Source organism: Argiope bruennichi, chromosome 6 (assembly GCF_947563725.1).
Source record: "Argiope bruennichi chromosome 6, qqArgBrue1.1, whole genome shotgun sequence".
Lineage (NCBI taxonomy): Eukaryota > Metazoa > Arthropoda > Arachnida > Araneae > Araneidae > Argiope > Argiope bruennichi.
The window spans coordinates 136,586,107-136,609,039 of NC_079156.1; the positions used below are offsets into that span (position 1 = coordinate 136,586,107).

The following is a 22,933-nucleotide window of genomic DNA, read 5'->3' on the forward strand; positions in this document are numbered from 1 at the left end:
CCTCGTCATCTGACCGTGGTTCAAAATGACGACATCCGCCCCAAAATAGCCCTAGTGTTGCTTTAAAACTGGACGTTCATATAACTAAACTGTTGTGTTGGCAGATATGGCTGAATACATCACGGAGCTTTCATATGTGATCGGAGAGATCTGAATGAGTTTTTAACACATATAGTTCCTTCTTTTCGCTTGCAAGAAAATAAAATGAATCGCAAGCACTTTTGTATTTCGATCCGATAAAAGATCGACTCCGTTTCCTTCTTTGAACTGTTAAATATGAAATACGCATAAAAATGCTATAATGATGATTACAATGCTCTTATAAACTCTTAAAAATTTAATTTCCTTCATAGCACAAATGCGCCTCCAGGGCACTGAAAAAGCAGGAAGATGCAGAGTTATTCGTTCAACTTTAGAGGAAATTTTTCCGAAATGACTACTTGAGTTTCCTGAGGATTTTCTTTATTCTCTGCACTCTTTTAGAGAAGAAATAATCCTTTTTGTTCCATGAATGTGTCGGTGACAGATCTATCATGTCAAATCTGAAATGGACGCTCTTTTGGATGTGTTACGTGTGGATATTCCAAGCGATGACAGAAGCGAACAGGAATGGGACTGTCGTATATAAGAAGGGTCGTCGTGAGTACAATTTCTTTTTTGTTCGCTTCTTCCTAACAACTGCATAAATTATATTTTATTTAAGAAGAGATCATCTTTTCATCCTTAAAAGTCTTCTCTACGAGCTAATAAGTCCGGACATTTTTGATCGGTAAATACATCTATAAAACACTCGAATCCATTAGGATTCCACAAAATATTTGTATCGAATTATGAAGTCTGTAAAAGGCTTGAATTCAGTCAAATTCAAAATTTGAAACAGGATGCTTCGATTCACGAGTAATGGTTTGGAAAGGTCTTCAATGTGATAAAATTTTCAAAAGGAATATTTTAAGATGACCAGTGGTAAAATAGCTTCTCGTATCTAGCTTTATTCGTATTTGATTGTAAATGTTTTATGTGAATATTTACGACTTACCTTTACTAATAAACTCAATATTCAGTAAAAATGTTTAAATGTTAAATATCAGTTAACGACAGAAAAATGTTACATTTATAACAGATGCAGAAAGTTTTATTTGTGTTTTACATGAATGTGGGAATGATGAACGCTTCAAAAACATTCTCCATTTCATTCTCTATCAAATGTGAAACATATTTTTTCATATGAATGATGAATAGCACATTTTTTTAGAACAGAAGTTTTTTCGATTTTTTTTTAAATAGAAACTTTGAATAAAATAAGAATATTAAGAATAAGAATAGATGGATGAATCTTAGAATATAGATTTTTTAAAATAGAATTTAATATAGAAATTTCTTAGAATAGAAAAAAAATTTTCAAAGTTCAGTTTTGATTTTTTTTGTGTGTATTTTTCTATTGTTAAATGTGAATTTCCCATGACATAAACATCTATTATTTTGAACTTTTAAAAAACTGTTATTGAAGGGTTAGTATATAAATTTAATAGAAATGTTTATTTGGGAGTGCTTAAATGTTATCTTTAAAAACTAATTAAAAAATTTCGTGGGAGAAGCATGTATCATTGTATGCTAAAAGCGAACGGAGACAACTCAATCATCGTATATTTTTATTGACTGCTGAAATCTTTTCTAAAATATATCAATTTTTGTTTATTTCCCGTCCTTGAATCTTAAAATGATAATAATAAAATAATAATCATTAAAATAATAATAATTAGTGAATAATATTGGTGTGAACCATGAACCCTGCATCGTCTTCAATGTAAAAAGCTTATTTTCACATTATATTAGATGATTTTACTGCGAAAAAACTTTTGTGACCAAAACGCAAAAATGAAAGATAATGCTGTAAAATCAAGCTATACAGGATAGCTCTCATATATTTGAGTCCGTAATCGATAAACGGCATGGACTTGACATGAGTGAACTATGCCAAAAAAAAAATCTGAAATGTCATAATATTCTTAATATTCGTAACTAGTTATTTATAAAATGATTCGCTGCCATTATCTATTAAGGACCACTGCTACTCATCTCTCTCATTTCTGTCCTGTAAGATCTAATGAGTTATTTCAATAATTCCTTACTGATTAACGTTTTATTTTATAATTGTTTTATTTTATGCTCAAACCATTTTCTTCGTGTCTGTCTAGATGTACTGATTGTCCTTAGAACAGTTTTAACACCTTCACGTGCCTATATATTAGGTGTGTTTCGATGGATAGTATTTTGTATGTTAAAATCAAATCACTCGTAGATATTTAAATTTAATACAAAAATTTTATAGAATCTATAAATCTTCCAAACAGATAATTGCAACACATTAGTTTGTAATGGAAATTTGTTGCACTGAAAACATATAAAGTACCTGAGGGTAACACGGCCACTCTCATTTCAAACTAACTCGATAGTTGAAATTAGAGTTTGTTCATGTTGAAATAAATGAAAACACGGGGGTTCTTCTCTTTAAGTTTTTAAGGGAATTTTTTCTCTGATTTTCAGTTTAAAATTTAGAATGTTACAAGGCACCTTTCTTTGAAGATAATATGGCCATGAAAGACAATTCTGCCCTTTTTCTCAACAAAGCCGTTTTAATGAATTTGTTTCAACTTAGCAATGATGGAAACACATGTTGTGATTCTATTTTACAGATTCTAATTATTTATTCATTTATTGAAGCAACGGTTGTTCAACCGGATTTCTTATTTTCATCTTACCCTTAAAAATGATGCTTTTTATATTTCTTTTTCAGCGCGTCTTCTGAATCCCTATGTAAAAGTCTGTTATGGCAAGCTGGGCTGTTTTTGGAACGGGCCTCCCTTTCAGCATCCCTTTTGGAGACCGATCAGTGTGCCGCCCCTGCCGCCGGAGCTGCAGAAGACCCTCTTCTTCCTTTACACCCGCAGCAATGTGGTGAGGCCCTTTCTCGTCTCTCCCTTGCATCTGGACGCTGCCCTGACATCGCACTTGAGGCCCCGCACCCCGACTAGGATCATTATTCCGGAGGCCGTGGATGGTGTCCTCATCTCCAATTGGATGAAAGTTTGTAACATTTATAAAATGTAATCGTATCTCTTACCGTAGAACTTCTTAAACTTTTCCACTTGTTACATTAAAGAATTTTTCATGTAAAAATAGTGTGTGTATGTGTCGAAATCGAAGAGACAATATCCCAGCACACACTACTAGTCTGATTTTGCTCATTTTAATTTCTCATGAAAGCTCTCATGACTCCTTGATTTGTCGTCAACGATCCTTGTTTATTACCACCCTTCGACTCGAGATAAATCATAAAAAATACTATTTCAATGTAAATTCTAAAGTGGAAAAAAAACTACTTATAATCCCTTAGCCGCTGCAACCACTGTGCAAATTTCGTCAATTTTTATTTCATATGAAATTTCAAGATTTTTAGATATGTCATCAATGATCGCCATGTCCTATTTTAGGGAGATACCTCAAGAACACTACTTCCTTGTGTATACTCTGGGAGGAAAAAACTGCGATCCGTCTCAACCCTTGCACCGATTTCGCTAACGTCTATTTTATGAAAGATCATGAATTTTAGATAGGTCATAAATGGTTTCATAATCTCCAATACCCTCCAATTTTGAAACATAAATCTCTGCCCCCCCGCAGTCCCAACAATTAGACTGATGTCGTTATTTTGTATGCATCCAAGGTCAAGAAACCCGACTTAGCCAAAGCAGTATGTGGGTAGATTACAAACAGAGGGAGAAAGTATAGCTGACCAATCACAATATTCTATCTTTTGTACAAGTATGACTTTAAAAAAAAACTTTTCTTTGTTATGATAAAGATGTTCCTAAAAGTTGATTGATATGACTAAATTAATACTATTAATATGGCGGACAAGCATCTGGTTTTCGAAGGTGGCTCTAAGTTTTAATCAAAAAGCAATCAGGCAGAACTGACTTCTGGCTGTTCAACATATTGCAAGCTTACCTCTCAGCGTATCTATCTTTAAAATTAATCCATATTGCTCCAATCCAGACAACAACAAAAATATAAATTCCATGCCATGAGAAAAATGCCATCCAGATGGTTTTTTTTTTTTTTTTTTTTTTTTTTTTTACTGGCTGAACAAGAAATTCCAGCAAACATCAACCCTTATCAATGGTTGAAAATAAGAATCAGTTTATTCTCTACTTCAAAACAGATTCACAATAAACGAACATTTCAGCGAAAATTTAAATTTTTTTGGTTCGAGACTAAAGGATTTTGATAATATAAAGCGAATGATAATATTTATTATGATCACATTAAGTGGCGTCTACGCTAAATCATGCTATTAAAATTTATTATCAGCTCCTTTATGAATTGACATAATTATTTTTTTCCTTCCGAAAGGATTTAAAGAATCAATATCTTACTCTGGCTGACGAAAACGTGATTCTTGTCGATTACGGAACGAGGACTCCCCTAACATTCTGGAATGCAGCTAACGCTCGCGTTGTCGGAGCTCAAATTGGAGAACTCATACATTTTTTGCATGTAAGTACAATGAATTTTTTTTTTAAACATTCTTGCTATAAATGTGCGATGAAATAAATATTAATACGTATAACTAATAAAGGCATTCCTATCAGTCATTGTGCTGCTCTCTAAAATTTGAGTGGCCAAAAGAGAAATCTGTGCTTCTGCTTAAAATGATTCGAAGGCTCACCGTCGAAGAGATAGGGACCGTAATTGAGAAAGGGTCAGAGATCAACCTCAGAAAAGTTTTTGTTTAGACTCTGAGTCTAAACAGAAAATCTGGTGCCAAATCATACTTTTCTCTTCCTCTTATTGGAGCATGTGGATAAACATGTATGGAATTCATTCATGTGCCAAACTTTGAGCTAAATGAACAGGAAACCAAGTGAATAACTTGGCTTCATCCTCGAAGAAGTAGAGGTGCATTTATGAAATTCTAGTTTAACTCATTCTAAAAACATGATTGTATATTTAATTTTTTTTTTTAATCTTACTTTCTAAAAATATAGAATTTTATCTCATTTAAAGGTTGATTTTTCAAAAATAAAATAATAAAATAAAATAAAAAGTTGTGTTAGACTCCTTTTACATCCTAACTTTGAATGGTAGCTTCTTTGGTCCTCAATACACGTTAAAAAGTGACAGAGGCTGACAGAAATATTTGTTTTTTGCCACTCTTCGAAATAAATTGTTTAAAATCTTTATTTATTTATATATTAATTTTTTGTTTCAGATTTTTAAACAGCATATATATTTGGAATGTTACCATCTTTCGATACAAACCGAAAATATGTTTTAGAAGATTCTGGAATTTATCATATTTTCAGAAAAATAGCGTAGCATAAAAATCGAAGCTGAAGTGTATCAGTCTAAGGAATTTATAAAAGAATTTCTTGAATAAGCTCGAACTCTCATGCCAACATTAACATTTTGCTTGGATTATAGCTGTACATTGCTTGCCAATTTAAAATATTGTGAATTTTAAATATTTAAAATTTAAAAAATATTGAAACTGTAAAATTTCCAAGTGAAAGACAAGTGATTCTCAAACAAGTCGACTTCGAATGGTCTCTGCGAATTCTATTTCTTTTTTAAATATCAGAACATTATCAGTTATTGTTTTTTCATTCAACCCTACTATGTTTCCAAATAAAAATTAAATTTTTAAACGAATGAACAGACTAAAATAATTTTTTTCAGGAAAGGTGCGGAATTCCAGGGGCGATCGTCCACCTCATCGGACACGGTTTGGGAGCTCACATCGCGGGTTATGCCGGAGAGCGACAGCACGGACTGGGACGCATCACAGGTACCTGCCTCATTCACGTGTACCATTTTTGACCAGAGATCTGACTCAATCACTTGTAACAAAGGCATAAATTCTAGGCTTTAATCGACAATGAATTGTTGGCACTTAACAGCGAAAGTCTTCGATGTTGCATTCATTTTTTCAATTCATGCCCGTAATACTCGTTAAATCCGCAAAATTAATTTCATTTTAATAAACTATTATTCATTTTGAAAATAGAGGAAAGATATGAGGCAACAAAACATCCAAAATCAACACTTTTTTTTTATGGCATACTATGGATTTTCACCCAACACGTTAAGCTATTTCAATCGACTCCACTATTTCGAAGTTAAAGTCCTTTCTCGAAGCACATTAAAAAAAGCTCTGCTCAGTAATCATGTTTACCTGTGGGAGCCATTACTTTTCATATTAAATTCAGACGGAAAAAATATCGTTTCTGAAAAACGAAGGTCAGATGATAAATTTGATGCGTACACATAAGCTATTGGATCCTTGGTAAGTAATATTAATTATCCCAAAGTATACGAGTTCCGTTATATTTTGCAGTTTCTTCAATTAGTAATTCAAAATACTTTATTTATATTAATCGAATAAAAATTCATTGCAACCAGAGCCATTTCAATGTAGAATAAAATATACACATCTTGGATTTCACAAGAAGTGCGTGTGGCGTTTGACGAAAAATCATAACTTTTCATATTACAAAAATAATTTATTTCAAATTATTTATGCTTTATGTACACAGTATGTTGCTCAGCCAAATGAAAAAAAAAATAATAATAATTTTATACCCGAGAGTAAAATATAGACGATCTCTACAACGCGTTTCCAATTTTGACACGCCTCGATAAAAAATTATCCTTGTGGTGAATAGCTTATAATCCAGTTAACTACTACGCTACCCGAGCAATTGCTTTTGTATCCTGGTTATGTTACTGGGCTGCGAACCACAAGGTCCCAGGTTCTATCCCCGCGCATATCAATCCGCTATACTGGTGACCTCGGACGATGAACCTTCAACCTTCGTACAGATGTTGTGGCGCCATCTACCCACAACCAAAGTCGTCCGATTCACTTGACGCAGCAACACAAAACAGCCGCAGCAATCCAAAGTCGTCAGACTCACTTGACGCAACCACTCACCCACACACACTCGCCATAACGCTTGAACGCTTGGCGCTACTCAAATGGGTTCAGGCGCATTAGAATCAACAGCTAATACATCATCACTCAACAGTCATATCGTTCGTCTCACCTCCGACTCACTGGAGGGAGAGTCTGTGGTGAATAGTTTATAATCCAGTTAACTGCTACGCTACCCGAGCAATTGCTTTTGTATCATGGTTATGTTACTGGGCTGCGAATCACAAGGTCCCATGTTCTATCCCCGCGCATATGAATCCGCTATATCCTCTTGAAATCAATAGCATCCCTCCAGTTTGCCATCAATCAATCTGATTTGTTCGCAGTATCTTTCCTCCAACACAGTTCCAATTTCGTTACAAAAGAAATCCCACACACGGTTCTTGTAATACTTAGCGTTGCTGTGCTTGTGATATTTCAATGAAATGCAATATTGTGATCACAATTTTTAAATGAAATGTGTTATTGTGATCACAATTTTTAAATGAAATGTGTTATTGTGATCACAATAGTTGAAATGTGTTATTGTTCCACACCTCTTAGATGTCATACATTATTTCATCTAATTTTCTGAAACAAATCATTCTAGAAATAAAGCTCATGTTGGTACCTTACCAGGAGGACTTTTGATAATCAAAATAATATAGGAAAGAATGCACATCAAATATATCTTAATTCAACTTATAGCTATATTTTTTAAAATATAAAAACAGCAGGTGTTTGATAAACTTACACTTACATTTAAGTGAGATAAAGTTGAAACTCATAAAAAGGTTGTCGTTTTTCTCAAATTATCATCCCATTTTGCATGACGAATATCAAGGGACATATTGTCTTTTAGTTAATAAGATACTTCTATTGCAGAGACCAAAAAGAAATAAAATGTGACCTAATATACACAACTTAGAAGCATTTCCAAGTGGTAATACTTATAACATCTAGCAAATTGCAAACTGCATTTTACTGATATAATGTATACCCGCCTCTCTTTTGTCTCTAAATACTCAAATGTCATAAAACTAAAGAATTTTCATTGAAAGAAATTTTTTGAAATTGAATCTAAAATTTAAACATACAGCAATGAACTTTCCTTACTTGGTTAAAATTTTGAATTAAAACTTATTTAATTAAGTTTTTTTTTGTTAATTATAAATTACTGCTTAGTTATCCTATCCTTTTTTTATATGGATATTTTTAGTCACAAAAAATGGTTCGTGATCTAAAATATCCTTGTAAATTATTCAGTTGTTTCATTGACGGGGTTGTAGAATATTTCTACAAGCAAAAAGGGGGGGGGGAAACTTTATTAAAGGTCCAATGAAGGATATTGATGGAATCAAAACAAATATTTCCTATTTGCAGATCTTCATTGGATAGAATAATTATTTTCCTAAATGACCTTCATTTATGTTTTTGGAAGTCTAAGCTAATGAAGAAGTGATAATCGAACCAAATAATATCATTAAAAATGAAATTTATTTTTTTCATTCATCTAAAAACTTTTATTTATCTAAAAAACTATAAGCTTTGATTTATCGGTTTTATTTGTTTTATCGCATTTTTTTTTTGTTTGTTCTGTCCAGGTTTAGATCCCAGAGGTGATTACTTCAGAAACACTCCCGATGTTGTGAAGCTGGACCAGACGGACGCTTTACTCGTGGATATCATACACTCCAACCCGTCTAGAAATTTCTTTGAAGGTCATTTAAAAAGTGCCTTTCTTAATAATTGAATAAGCTTCAACAAAGTCAGAATTTGTGCTTGATTCCCAAACTTTGTTACAGCAGCTTCCGCATGCAACAGAATGTATTTTTGCAACTTCTAGGTGCAACAGGATGATAGAGTTGCAGCTCTGACTAGTTTGATTCCAGAGGAAAGCACAATTCTCTTTAAAACGCAAAAATGTGCCACTCGATTACCACTTGATTTTTCATAAATTTTTTTCTTAATATTTTAGTATGTATGTCATGATTCTTTTTGTTATATCTCTATATTTTTAGATATTTTGTGATTATCATGGCTTTTTTTTTTTTTACGTTTTCTTTTATGCGTCAGAAGAGGGAAGAGGCGGGGATCTTTTTCTTTTACGTTATTAGGCTCAATTAATTTTTATTTTCTGCTTTTGATTTTTGTACTCTACCCTTATTGAAGCAACCAGAGATTTCAATGGCTTTAGACACATGGGTAGGAAAATGTTTTTTGATTTTGAAAATCGTTGCTTCAAAATATTCTCCGTGTACCCAATACTGCAATTGACACTCATTGGTCAAACAAATGAAATATTGTTTTCAAAAACAATGATTCATTTATCTGGTCAATGAGTTACAATCTGACCCAAGAGTAAATATGATCAATCATAATTCTTTTTAAAAGAGAAATAACTTATAAAAAATTATAGTTACAGTCTTAAATTTCAAATACATGTTGCCATTCACAGTGCTTTGTCTAACCATATATTTTGAGAAAATGATCATAAAACCCGATAAATTAATTGACTAGCATAATTAATCACACACACACACACACACACACACACACACACACACACACACACACATATATATATATAAAGGAAGTCAGGTCCATCTTTTACTGTGTGTGTGTGTGTGTTTATTTCAGGATATTATCATCGTAATTTCAAGAAATTTCGATTCATGAAGAATACAAATTGAGAGAAAGATAATAGCTAACATTAGTACTTAATCAGAAATACGCGAGAGAGTTACGAGTTTCAGAAATGAGAGCAGATTTGCTCACAACTTCAATTTGGAATTTTTAACAGAAAAATCTCTAGTTTACGAATAAATCCTGAATAAATATTTCCTTATTCCTGAACACAATTTGTCGCGTGTTAAGTATATATATATTAAACAATTACATTAAATACTGAGATCTGAAATTTTTTCAACTACTCCATCATATTTCTGTTCTCATTATATAATACTGTTAGAAATACGTTATACTTAATATCATATTTTTCATAGGTTTCGGAACTCCAGAAGATCTTGGGCATGTGAATTTTTTCGCCGCAGGTGGCAAAAGAGCAAAATGCATCCCACAGAGGACATTGGCCACGGGAGCAACTCCCTTAGAATGTAGGTTCGGTCTGTTTGGATTCTTCCTCTACTCATTTGCATCTTTAGCAGAAATAATCCACTATTTTTCAGCTAACTCAATTCAGTATTTGAACATTATTTTGGAATGTTCTTTCGATCATGTAGAATGTAAACTTATTCTTTCCTATTGTTTGTCTGTCTTTAAATAGAACACGTATTATATAAGGTTTACAAAACTGAAAGTAAGAACTAAAAACGTTTAATAAAACCGTCATGTAATTGCTATTCGATTTTTTAACATGAATCCGGTTGGTAACGTCTTTGATGCAGTTTTTAATGATTCCGTTTCTTTCTTTTTCATTTTTGTATTTGTACAATGAACATTGATCTTTTACTTGTTTTTTCTCTTAACTAGGAATGGGATTAGTCTTTCTCACATTCTAGCCAACAAAGATCTTATCTGTCTCCTTCCGCATAATGTGGACCTCGGCTGTAAATTTCTTGCATGGCATTGGTGAACCAAAATCACAAAATATAGATCTTCGGCGTGAATCTAGCATTTTTGCTGAATTGATCGTTAAAATGTGTATTTTGAATGGATTTTTTTAGGCCACTTTTCAATTGACACTAAATTTGACACAAAACTATATTTATAGTCACACGATAACGTACCGAATTTCATAAATTAAGTCATCCCATTTACGATAAATTGCTTTAACATGCTTGAACAGTACAGAATAGTAGACATTCCACTCTTTGACAGAGTGGATTGTCTACTCTGTCCACTCCACTCTTTCAAAGTTGCGGCTTGATATTTCAGATGCTAAATCAATGCATTAAATTTTATCTACCTAGTTTTTGCTCTTTTGGGAGTTCATCTGTAATCTAACTACTAGAGAGACAAACTTCTTATGGATGAGTTTCGTTCAAAATTTGATGGAAATCTTCACATTTGGTCTACAGTCCGGATGTCGAATTTCATCCGTCTAGTTTAAAGCCTTTTTGAGTTATCGTGTTCATAGACTCGTTATCATGTTCACAAAATCGTGATGGCAAAAATGCGGTTTTTGTATTCAGGTATTGTTTTATTTACTGTATTTGCATTCGCGCTCTTTGTAATGATATTAGATACATTTTTGGAAGCGTATAACCGTTTCTAAATAATTAGGAGCAAATTTTAAAAATAAAACAAAGAGAGACTCATAGAGCTTACAGCACAATGGCACGCACGCTTGTGTGTGTGTGTGTGAGAGAGAGAGAGAGAGAGAGAGAGAGAAAGCTTGATTTGAAGAAGCAACATTTGAAATTATTTAACGATATTTTCTTTTCATAATTTAAAAGAAATAATTCCTTAATTTTATCAAAATTTTTTTGTCCAATACACAAACAGGCATCTGATTAAATAATAGCAATAATGCTCAGAGACCACAATTTCTACCCCCCCCCCTCTGCAAATTCATCTCTAGAAAACGATTGACTACATCGCTTCAATCTTTCGAATTTATATAAGTTTACCGACAGAACTTACATTACATGGAATTAATTCTCTAGAAAAAAAAAATCTCTAGATACTAATATTTCTTAATAGATGCAGACATTTCTTAATAAAGATGGAGTCATAATTCTCTCCTTTTCCAGAACCTTTCCCTTTTGTATGCTAAATGATTGTCAAGTTTGTCACCAAAGTCGAAAGGTGTCATTGAATCCTCCATCAGTATCCATTTAGAATCTCAGTAAATTTATCCTTGCAACTATATAACTTACATGGTATTACAGATTTGTAATACCATTTTCTTGCCAAATTTAGAAGCAACATTATTGAAAACATATATCTAAAGTTAAAGTTTTTTATCGCTTCAGTAGTAAAAATAGTAATCTTTATCATCAATCACAATCCACGAAATGTGTAATCACATAGTTACTTTTTAAAAAACAAGCTACATATCAGTTTTCTTATGTTTGTATATCGCCTAAACTTTACATTCTTTATATTGTCTATTGACTTTCTGACCTCGTGGAAACTACTTTGGAATCAGAAGATTCAGGACGAATCACAGTTAATCGATGCTCCGTTATTCATAAGCTCTTCGATAGTGTTAAATTTGTCATATGAATCGAAATTTGGAGAGTTTTATGCCGCCTCAGTAACAGTTCTTAACATCTGGCAGAGATTTGAAATTACGACACCTTCCTAACATAATCTTCTTGTAGCTTCAAGACTAGATGTTTATTTAACAAATAAATCAATCAATCAAGATGTGTTGTGTTTTCTTTCTAAATCTGTTTTCCTACACCTCTTTGATATTTTTGCCATTTCTTTTTTCCATTTCAGTTTTGCAGAACGCCTTGTTTTGCAGTCACTTCAGGTCCATCGACTTCTTCCTTTCTTCTTTCGATCAGAAAGGCTGCCTCTTCGTAGGAGTGGAGTGTTCGAGCTACGAAGATTTCTACGTAGGGCGCTGCAACTGCGGTAGCAAGGGGCAAAAGTGTCGTTTCATGGGACATTTTGCCACAGGTGCACCCTACGAGACTCGTTACTACCTCATGTTCGACAACAAAAAACCTTACTGCGGTAAATATTAATATTAGTACGAATATATTAATGAATGATATGTTTTATAGAATGGATCAACAGGTTAAAATTAGGAAGATGGCTGTATTGATACACCAGTATATTTTGCTTTGCGTAGTAGAAATTCTCTATGCTAAATATATAGCTATTCATCATTAGTTTTACACTAATTTGACGATTGATTCTCATTTTTCACATATTTCATTGTCGAAAGCTCTAAACAGATAATTCTTGTGTTATCTCTCATGTATTCCATATTGTCTTTGAAGGCAGTTTTTGTTCTTTACTTTGAAACGTTCTTACTTAACTTTACTTTGTTCTTACTTAAACTAAAAAATACACCCTTATTCATGATGGGGAACAGAATGATAATCTCACAAAATAAAAAAGGAATAAATGAAATCTCAACCATTAAAAGAATGAAAAATAAATTTAAAATTAATCGAATTATTTTCATTTAATTGCATGAGAGAGAGATTAAATTTTCAATTTTCGATATAATTTGTGTATATTGTTTTCGACATTATTTGTGTGAATATAGCGAAAGGAAACAGAAATTCTTTCATATTTCTATATAATGTGTACAAGCAAAATTTTATCGGTGATTTTCACCGCATCTAAATAATTATTAGTTAATAAAACAATTGTGAAATGTTAAAATTATAATAGATTTAGTTATAAAAATAGCGAATTTTATTTAAAAGTATTTGAAATTTAATAGTGACCAGCACATAATTAAAACCAATACATCACTGAAAACAGCTTGAAACTATGTTTAGTGTAATATACAGTTAGCTTTCAGCCATCTGGAAGCTGTCGAATATCTAGAGCAGTGCTAGTGTTGTTGAGGCAATCTATCGCCTTCCGAAAGATTTCCTGGTTCATTTCGGTAATAATAATCTTATTATTCTTAATTAATTAATTAATTATTCTTTTCCCACTGGAACTGAGAGTAACTCTTCTCAATGATCCAAGAAGTGTTCCCTTTTCAAAGAAAAATAAAATTCATTGTCAAACTGTCCCAGCAACCAGCACCTTATATTTTGAAAAGAAGAATTTCAAGCTTTTGTCCTAACCAAGGAAGTTTTAACATAAAAAGAATTTTAAGAATATTGGGACTTTTATGTCTTCTTAAAAATTGACTCTTTGACGCATGTTCAGTACTTTGCTACCAACGCGCCAAATTGGCAAGCTCTCATTTTAGGGTTTTTCCCTTTGGTAATAAATAAATTGCTTCATGTTGTAAATATTTTTCATGACCTGCTAGAACTATATTTGAACTCGGAGCGCGATTCTAACCGTTGATAGATGGGTAACTGCATTTTATAAAAGCATCGTATTCATCTCTTTTATCTACACCGCAATTTGTTAGTTAATTTCTCATTATCATTCGTAGAGCCATCATCGGCCTCTACAACGCACTCGTGGACAACACACTTTTTTGATGAGCTTCAAAAATAGACGATGATTTACGAAACTTACTGGAACTAGCAAGCAGTTATATTTCTAATTCAAATTGTAAGTTATTTATAGGAAAATTTTAAATACACAAAACAGAATATAAATATTCAATAAAATTCTTAGAAATTACAATTATACTGTGAAAAGATGTGGCAGGTTGAACTGACGGAAAGTACGTAAGTCATGATGGAATTTAACACATAAATACACTCGAATCTTGGGAAAAGTCTGTCTAATATGGAGTGTGACCACCGTGCACTGTTATAAAAGTTTCACAACGAGCTTTAATACTGTTTATGAGGGTGTCAATAAATGATTGGGGCAACCAAGCCCGTTCTTCCTAAAGCGCGGCTTTTAACTCTTGGAGGGTATTAGGAGGGGGGGGGGTTACGCTGTGCCATGACTCTTCCAAGATCATCCCAAACATGTTCAATAGGACTGAGATCCAGAGGCCTCGAGGACCAGTCCATATGTCGAATATCCTCTAACTCAAGAAAATCATCAACGATTTGGGCTCTGTGTGGACACGCGTTATCATCCATAAACAGGAAGTCTGGGCCAAAAGCACCATGGAACAACCTCACATAGCCATCAAGGATCCCATCCCTATAGCGATGTGTATTTACAGTACCCACATCGAAGACGTGCAGTGGTGTACGACTGCCCAACATTATGCCACCCCAGATAAGAATTCCTCTGTCCCCAAATCTGTCGATTTCTTTTACGTAGGAGGGATGATAGTGAGCTCCTCGCTCTCTCCAGTTGAAGATTCGACGAGTGTCATTCTGTGTGGTAAATCTCGACTCATCACTGAAAAGAACGCGCCGCCATTCTTGCTGCGCCCAAGACTGATGTGTTCGGCACCACAATAACCGGGCTTTTCTGTTGGATGCAGTCAAAGGAACGCACTCAACTGGTCGCCGGGCATAAGGGGCCCTCTCTGCTAGACGTCTGTATACTTTTTGTCTGGAAATTCGTATTCCAGACGCAGCAGCAAAGTCACGAGCAGATTGATTAGCCGTTGTTAGCCTATGCCGTCGTGCGCTTAATGTCAAATAGCGATCCTGTGCTGGCGTCGTTACTCTGTGACGACCTTGGCCGGTCTTCCTGGTTACAGTACCACTTGTTTGGAATTGATTCAACAACATGGACACCACTTTCGATGTCACTTGTAACCATCGAGCCACATCCGCTTGAGACTGCCCAGTTTCAAACCTGCCAACGGCTCTCCATCTCAAAGAATCGTCTAAACGATTATGAGAACTCATTCTCACTGGAAACAGGTTAAACTTTTTTGTTTTAATGCAATATTCACAAAATTGCAGGCAAAAATGCCAGATGCTTAAGCGGTCTAATTTCAGTAGTAGCTCAAAATCTAATGCTAAACAACATTTTTTTCCCACAACAAAGGTTAATATCGTGTTACCGGTCCATCACAATACATAAAATATAATTTGTTTAAATTTTACTGTAGCCGTTTAGAATTACTTTGAAAAACATTTTTGTGACCTTAATTTTGGACATGAGTGTACTTGGCATAATTGGCGCCTTCCTTTATCACATGTTCAAATTGATGAATTTCTGGAGTTGTTCTCGGTTTGCTTTTGAAAAAAATTGACACATTTATATATTTATTATTTGATTTTATTTCAGAATTTCGCATTTGACTCGTATTCCAAAACGAGAAATATTCGGAATGGAAAAATTCTGGAATTATGCAAATTCATATTCATAAAAATTTAGGTATTACTGTTTTTTTAAATGCAAAACATTTCGAATGCACAAAAAAAAAATCTTCATAGAAATGGATGCATGGAAATGTATCATATAAATTTGAACATTTCATTATTTATGCCATTTTATTATCACAGACAAAACGAATACTATAGCATTCTCTACTATGTACATGTTAAAACTGAAATCTACGGTAATGAATATTCAGGATTGATATAATTTAGAATGAACTTGCTGCCTTTGACGACCAGCCGATTCGCCAATCTTAATGTTCATTAAAATTTTAATAATTAAATATTTTTTGTAATTCCTACTTTAATAGCTTCTTCATCAAAATATTTTAAAACTCCAAATTTTGATATTCATATAATTCACTCTTAATATTATAAAGGCTTTCAGTCATAACGTAACATGTATCTCTCTAATTTTCTGTTAGCTCCCGTAGAATTTATGCTTTAAATTAAAGTGGAAATGATTAATCTGCAATTAATATAATAATATTTTTCACTGAAACAAAGCATTTTTATATGATTACTGAAAACAGAGTCACTGTGCATTTAAACTTTATGGGCACTAAAGAATATCTTTCTTAATTTATGTAATATCTCAAGAATTTGTCAACAAAATTTCTCTAATTCATCATGAGCAGATCGATTCATTAACAATGTTTAATTTTAAATGCATCAAGCACTAAGAAAATAAACAGAATCGTTTAAAATAATCAGTCAAAAACAGGTTAAAAAAACTACTTAAAAAACGATGTACTTAAAACTATAAGCATATACAAAAAATATATAACTAACATAAGTACAATTTAATTACAAAAGCATTCAACTAATCTAAAAATAATTTGCCGGCGTCCTGGCATAGGGGTAGCGCGTCTTCCCCGTGATCTGGGCGTCCCGGGTTCGAGTCCCGGTTTGGGCATGGTTGTTCTTCTGTTGTTCTATCTGTGAGATGTGTGAATGTGCCCTCCTGTAAAAAGGGGTTGTGCAAGCGAATGAGTGATGCGTGAGTGGCAAAGTCGTACTCTTGGCCCTAGTTGGCGCTGCTATAAAAAATAAGAGACGTTCCCCCTCAGGCTTAAATCGCTGTCTTCGTAACAGCGGGCTTGTCAGTGGCAAGTGCCATAAGAAACAAACAAACAACAAACAAAAAATAATTTAAATCAAGTCCGCATCCGTTGAAAATAGTAGTCAAAAATCAGAGCACGATGCGCATGCGTGAATTTTCAACACGAGTTGTAGTGACGCAAATGCGTGAATTTTTCTACGCCAGTTGGGGTAATGCTATGCAGATTAGAAATTTTTAATTTCCTTTATTCTGTTTTATTTTAACTCAAAAGTACTTCAGAATGAATATGAAAGATCGATTCATTAACAATGTTTAATTTTAAATGCATCAAGCATTAGAAAATAAATAGAATCGTTTGAAATAATCGGTTGAAAAATTTTAAGCCTAACCTCGTTAGCGTGGGAAAAAACTGAAGCCGTACTCATTTGGCGGTGGGGAAATGAAGATTTTTTTTGGCGAGAAAGTTAGTTTTTAATTAATAATTAAAATTCTAATTAAAAATTCATCAAAGGTGACCCCAGGTGCACATTCCCGACCTCCAAGGTATACATGTAACAAATATTTTAGCTGTAGGTCAAGCGGTATGACCTGTAGAGTGCCAACACATACACACACGCACCCACATTGAGCTTTATCATAAGTATAGATTAAGATATGACAAGAACACTTTTTATTTTTCAGTGCATCAGTATCAAGTGATTGTATACATAGAGCTGCCATATCTACACAAAACGTACGGCTCTCTTCCGGTTTCAGCAGATTTAGTAGTAGCTGGAGGAAGAAATTTTCGACAAACTTTTCACTTTAGGTATGTTACTTGAAAATAAATTAAGTAAATATGTGTAATGGAAGTGATATGTAATGACACATTTTATATGAAATGCATCCTAATATTCATTTTCTATCAAAAACATGTCTACATACCTTAGAAATATCTAATTGGAGACAGACACTTTATGAATATATAGATTCAAATCAATAGGTTCTTTAATTTTTTTAACCAATATTCGCAGAATATCGCGCTGTGTAACTTTACTTAAGAATGAACTAATTTTTTTTCGAGCTCTCAAATGTCATATAGTTAATAAAACAGAAGAATAACGTGAAACTGCTAATAGTAGGCAATAATGCTATTGAGAACACAATATCATCTGGCGGATTTCGATTTCACTAATGCAAAGTGCATTTTAGAGAAGAGGTTAGTTTTGACTTCTCCTTAGATCTTTAATTATTTCGCAAATTTATCTATAGTTAGCAATAAAATGCGTGTAACTATTTTAACGCTCTCAACTCACCATGTGATGACGCCGTTACAGAGCTCGTGCTGTTGTGTAATTCCGATTCGTCTACCTTTATAAAGCCTTATTTAATAGTACTGTAACAGCCTGTATCTGTTAATAGATTTTTTTTACATATATTTAATTTTAATATATTTGAGCAAATACAATTCAACGCTACCACAATGTGAAAGTATTCAAGAGCTTTGAATCTCAGTGCTGATCTCAGCTTTACAAATCATTAATTCAGAATAAATATATTTTAAAAAATTATTTTTCATTACGTTGTTAGCCACGTTGGCAAATATGTAATTGATTCTATGGGTTTTTTCAAAACTCTTATCGTTAACGAGGCTGATTTTTTGAAAATTTTGTATATTGAAAAACAAAATTACATATATAATAAAATATCTTTAAAAAACAGCCTAAATCGATTCATATAAGACATAATTAACAAAATAGCCACTAAAAATGTGGGTCTACTGAGGTTTTATTTTAATATAAAAAGAACTTTTATAAATGAGAAATCATTGAAGCGAAACAAAGCAAAATTTTCTTTATCGAGTGCTTTTAACGTTTACTTCTTCATTTGACTTACAGGGTGAACTTACGAGAACAGCGCCAATTCAGAACTTTTCTGCTGACTCTTAAGCAACCCGTTGGCCAGATCGATTCTGCGGTTGCAGTGGTGCAATTACCGGAACAACGGTATAACATAAGCGTCAGTTTAGCAGCCGTAGAAATAAACTATTTATTTCCTGTGTAAGTATTAAAATATGTGGAAAACCAAGCTTCAATCGATAAGGGTTTTTTTTCTTGTGTAAAATTGTGTTTTTTTTTAAAGAAAGTATTTAGATACTAATCACATAAGATGATATTACATATAAATATTTTTCCATCTTACCTTCATATGAACTGGCCATTTAAACATAAAAATAAAAAAAAATCTCGTTGTTGATTATGGCACTTGTCATAGACAAGCCCACTGACAAAGTCAGCGATTTTAAGCGAATTTCAACGTCTCTTATTTCAGTAGTGCCATCTAGGGCCAAGAGTAAGTCTTAGCTACTCATGCGTCACAGCTCCTTTCACGGGGCGGACTTCATTCACAGATCGTAATTTGGACCGATCACCTCTGATCAAGTACCCTCAGGGGTGTTGTCCCGACTTGTAGGAATTTGTGGCAACTACTGATTTATATGTGCACAAGATGACACTATATGAGATTATCAGCATGAGAGAAAATAGAAAAAAGCTTTAATAATTAGTTGTAAAAAAAAGTGTCATTACATTGTGTGTGCATTGTGTAAAATCGCTTTTTTTTTTCAGGAAAGACACTTATTTAGATAAACTTGAAAAGCTAAAGTTTGTCTAAATACTAAATTTAATCCAAATCGTTAGAGTCGTTTCCGAAATACGCTAAATAAATAAATTTATATGTATGCAAGAATTGCACGTTTAAAGGTACAAGATGTACTGATTATTATTATTACTTGCCAAACTGGCGAATTCGAAATGACAGAAAATACTTATTTTTAACAGTTCTAATAAAAAAACAGTCATGAATTTTAAGAAATAAAAATAATAATTTCAAATTAATTTTAAAAATAATTTCAATAATTTAGTAGTAATTTCAGTAAACAACAAAAACCTTTGAATAAGACGGTTGTGTATTATACCTTCAAAATAATCAGTACAATTCGCTTATATTATTCTCAGTGTGTTGTTGTCTCCATATCAAAAAATGTAAAGAAAATTGCATTAGTTCTTTACTGAATACTTTGCGCAACCGTGAAGTCATGCATTGAAATGAAGAATTGGAGAAATAATTCGTTTGGGATCTGGAAAAACACAATGAAAGTTTGAATTTAATTTAAGGAATTTTTTATACTTTTCCAATTTAGGTTTTGAACTAATCAAAATAATTCATATCAGAAAAGATATTTCAAAATTATTTTAATAAGAATTTCATGGTTTTGAGAAAAATTCGATATATCAAAGAAATCAAAAAATGTTGGATATTAGTCAAGTTCTATTGTGTTTTATTGAAGTGAAATTCTAAATTTCATTTGTACAAAACTTCTCAAATCTTAATTCTAAATTTTTCTCAATGTATTTTAAAATATTTATGTTTGCATTTTCTTCCTTTTTTTTTTTTTTTTTTTTTTTTTTTGCTTTTGTGTTATGCTAGCCACCTTTAGCAACCAACTGTTCCACCCCAATATTAATAACAAATTTAACTATATCAACCAAAAGAATTAGAACGCATCTAACAAAATAAAATGCTATTTTAAAGTGTACAATAGACATAGCCAATTCTACCTGGATAGCTGCATTTATAAAGTGGCGAAATCACTTCAGTTATTGAAGCTGGGGCTCTGACAAGATTTTATCTTGTAATATCTTTCGAAAATGGGAGATGATGGGGCGATAGATGACTTTTGATGATTATTTAGATGTCATGACCTACCAAAAGAAATAAAAAATAATTGACAAAATCGGACCAGTGATTAAGATTGAGATATTAATTTCTTATTTCGCCAATTGTATATGTAGATATTAAATATGTTTTAGAATAATTGGGATCTCTGTTTTTCAGACCGAAGCGGGAGATATCAAATGTCTTGTGCAAAGAAACAGAAACATTAAGTAGTCAAGGTCAACAAGTCCTGCTCACATCTTCTGCTTGCCATACTTTGATTGAAACAGCAGATCGATCCAATGAAGTGCAACTCAGCTGAGAAGCCACTTCTTAGATTATGAAGCCCAGCACAAGAGCAACAAATGCTCAAATATTTCTAGTGGATTGCAAAACTGTTGTGAATTTAAAAATCAGTGAATAATTTATACTTTTTAGCCTTCTTTAGAGCATAACCTAAACACATTTTCCAAACATCATTTTTATGATTGCAAATATTGTCATTTCTTGCCACAGGTTGTATAGTTGGTATATACACTGTTTGTCTGCATAAAAAAATGTGACCAACTGTTACAACTATATGACTCATCTATTGTAAATAACAGAGGGTTTCCAAAAGACTTTTTTTTTTTGTAATATTATAATGTACAAATGTCCATAACAATTGCATAATTTCTTATGAGTTTTTTTCTTATTCTCTGTTCTGTTTATACATAATATTTTGTACAATAACAAAGACTGCATGAATTTGAAAATACGTTACTCTATGTAAATTTGTTGTTATGGAAATGTCAGTTGGTTTTTCTGTAAATATGTTCTTGTGACATCCTTCTGTAAATTTGTGCCTGTTTCCTTTTTTGTATGTGGACTTCAATGAGATATTATTCTTTCTTGTGAATGCTACAAAATACCATTCTAATTATGTAAGATATTGTACAAGTATGCGAAATGAGATAAAGCTCACCTTTGGTCTTTCATTTCCAGTCGGTTGGGTAAATGATCGGTCTCCCCGGATAAGGCTGATCATTCCTCCGACCACGGCCACTCCACGCTGCGTCCAGCCAATCCAACACCCCTCGGAAGACGTCTGTATTTTTAATTAAAGAAACCACCTGTTTTTTCATCTCAGCTGAGTGCCACGTCATCCTAACGCATCTCTTTTAAGCTCTATTTTTATCTTATAATATGAGATCGGGTTGAAATGGGATTAATATTATTGCGTACGTATTCATTGACTTTGTACACTGGAGCTAATAATTTCACATAAATACACTACCAGCACACCTCCACACTTACATACTTCTCAATGGTGTTCTACATTCACGAAGCAGTAGCGACCAATCCATATGAAATGGAAAGTGAGAAAAATTGAATATTCGACCTTGCACATCACGTCCCACAAATCCGGTTTGTTTCCATATTTATGTTCGGCTTTGACATGGAATGTTTGTATGAAGTGGATCTGCTTAGTGAGCAAGAAAAAAAATCATATAAACAGTTTAAGACTCATAGAATATTTAGTATTGCTTCATTGATTACTACCATATAACCTTTACTTTAATTTGCATTTTAGAGATTTTTTAGTTCAAATTTTTTAAAGAAAACACCATAAAACGACTTAATCCCATATTTTCGGTTCTAGTTTCAGTTTCTAATGCCTATGTTGTTAAGAGTCGAAATTCTTGCTGCAACAGTGTTAACATAACAAGTGTCTAGTGCAGATAGCCCTTAGAGACAACATGATGTTCACATAATACGACTGAGTAAATTTGCACGTTTTTTTTTATGCAGCACGAACTATTTCCATCAATGGCGTGATTCTTATGCAATACGAAGCTGTTAACCAAGTTTAACAGGAAGTTTGAATGTGGAAAAACATTAAATAACATAGATGGTTAAATGATTAAGTGAAGTGAATCATATCAGGAGATTGATTGGATACGTTCGTGTAATCGGAGAATCATCTCTAAAATAAATGATGAAACAAACTGATGCTTTCGCAAAGCTCTGCAATAGAAATCTAATGCACAGTTTTCTAAAATTATTACATCATAAATAATTTGTTGTGCAAAAATTTGGAGTTAGTTCAATATTGCCAGATCACATCCTCAGTTTGAAGTTACTATAGAATTCGAAACCACCCAAAATGGTAGTTCGTGTCACTCGTGCATAACAATATTCAACTGAATAAACACAAGTATAAATAAGAAGAAACTTGCGTTTAAGATACGTTTTGAAATAGATTATAAAAATTCAGAAGCTAAATACTGTTTGCTAAACAACACGAGAACAGTGTCTTGTTTACCCTGCTAATAAATAAAAGATATTCGATAAAGGAATCTTTTG

At 32.9% G+C, this 22,933-nt stretch overlaps 1 protein-coding gene across 2 annotated transcripts; it reads left to right on the forward strand.

Moving 5' to 3' along the window:
- Positions 1-491: 491 nt before the first annotated feature.
- On the forward strand, positions 492-21,186 carry LOC129972480 (pancreatic lipase-related protein 2-like). Of its 2 annotated transcripts, XM_056086625.1 has the most exons (10): positions 492-639; positions 2,795-3,084; positions 4,414-4,557; positions 5,740-5,848; positions 8,578-8,694; positions 9,979-10,089; positions 12,383-12,622; positions 17,573-17,699; positions 18,769-18,930; positions 20,768-21,186. In XM_056086625.1, the coding sequence occupies exons 1-10, from the start codon at positions 534-536 to the stop codon at positions 20,907-20,909; spliced, it is 1,548 nt and encodes a 515-aa protein (XP_055942600.1). In that variant the 5' UTR covers positions 492-533; the 3' UTR covers positions 20,910-21,186. The 2 variants fall into 2 exon arrangements, with proteins under 2 accessions (XP_055942600.1, XP_055942601.1); XM_056086626.1 differs by lacking the exon at positions 8,578-8,694.
- Positions 21,187-22,933: the final 1,747 nt, after the last annotated feature.

Coding starts and splice junctions, on each gene's coding strand:
- LOC129972480 (XM_056086625.1), top strand. CDS start 534: ATGTCAAATCTGAAATGGACGCTCTTTTGGATGTGTTACGTGTGGATA. Junction 8,695..9,978: donor GTCTAGAAATTTCTTTGAAG/GTCATTTAAAAA, acceptor TATTTTTCATAG/GTTTCGGAACTCCAGAAGAT. Junction 17,700..18,768: donor CGACAAACTTTTCACTTTAG/GTATGTTACTTG, acceptor TTTGACTTACAG/GGTGAACTTACGAGAACAGC.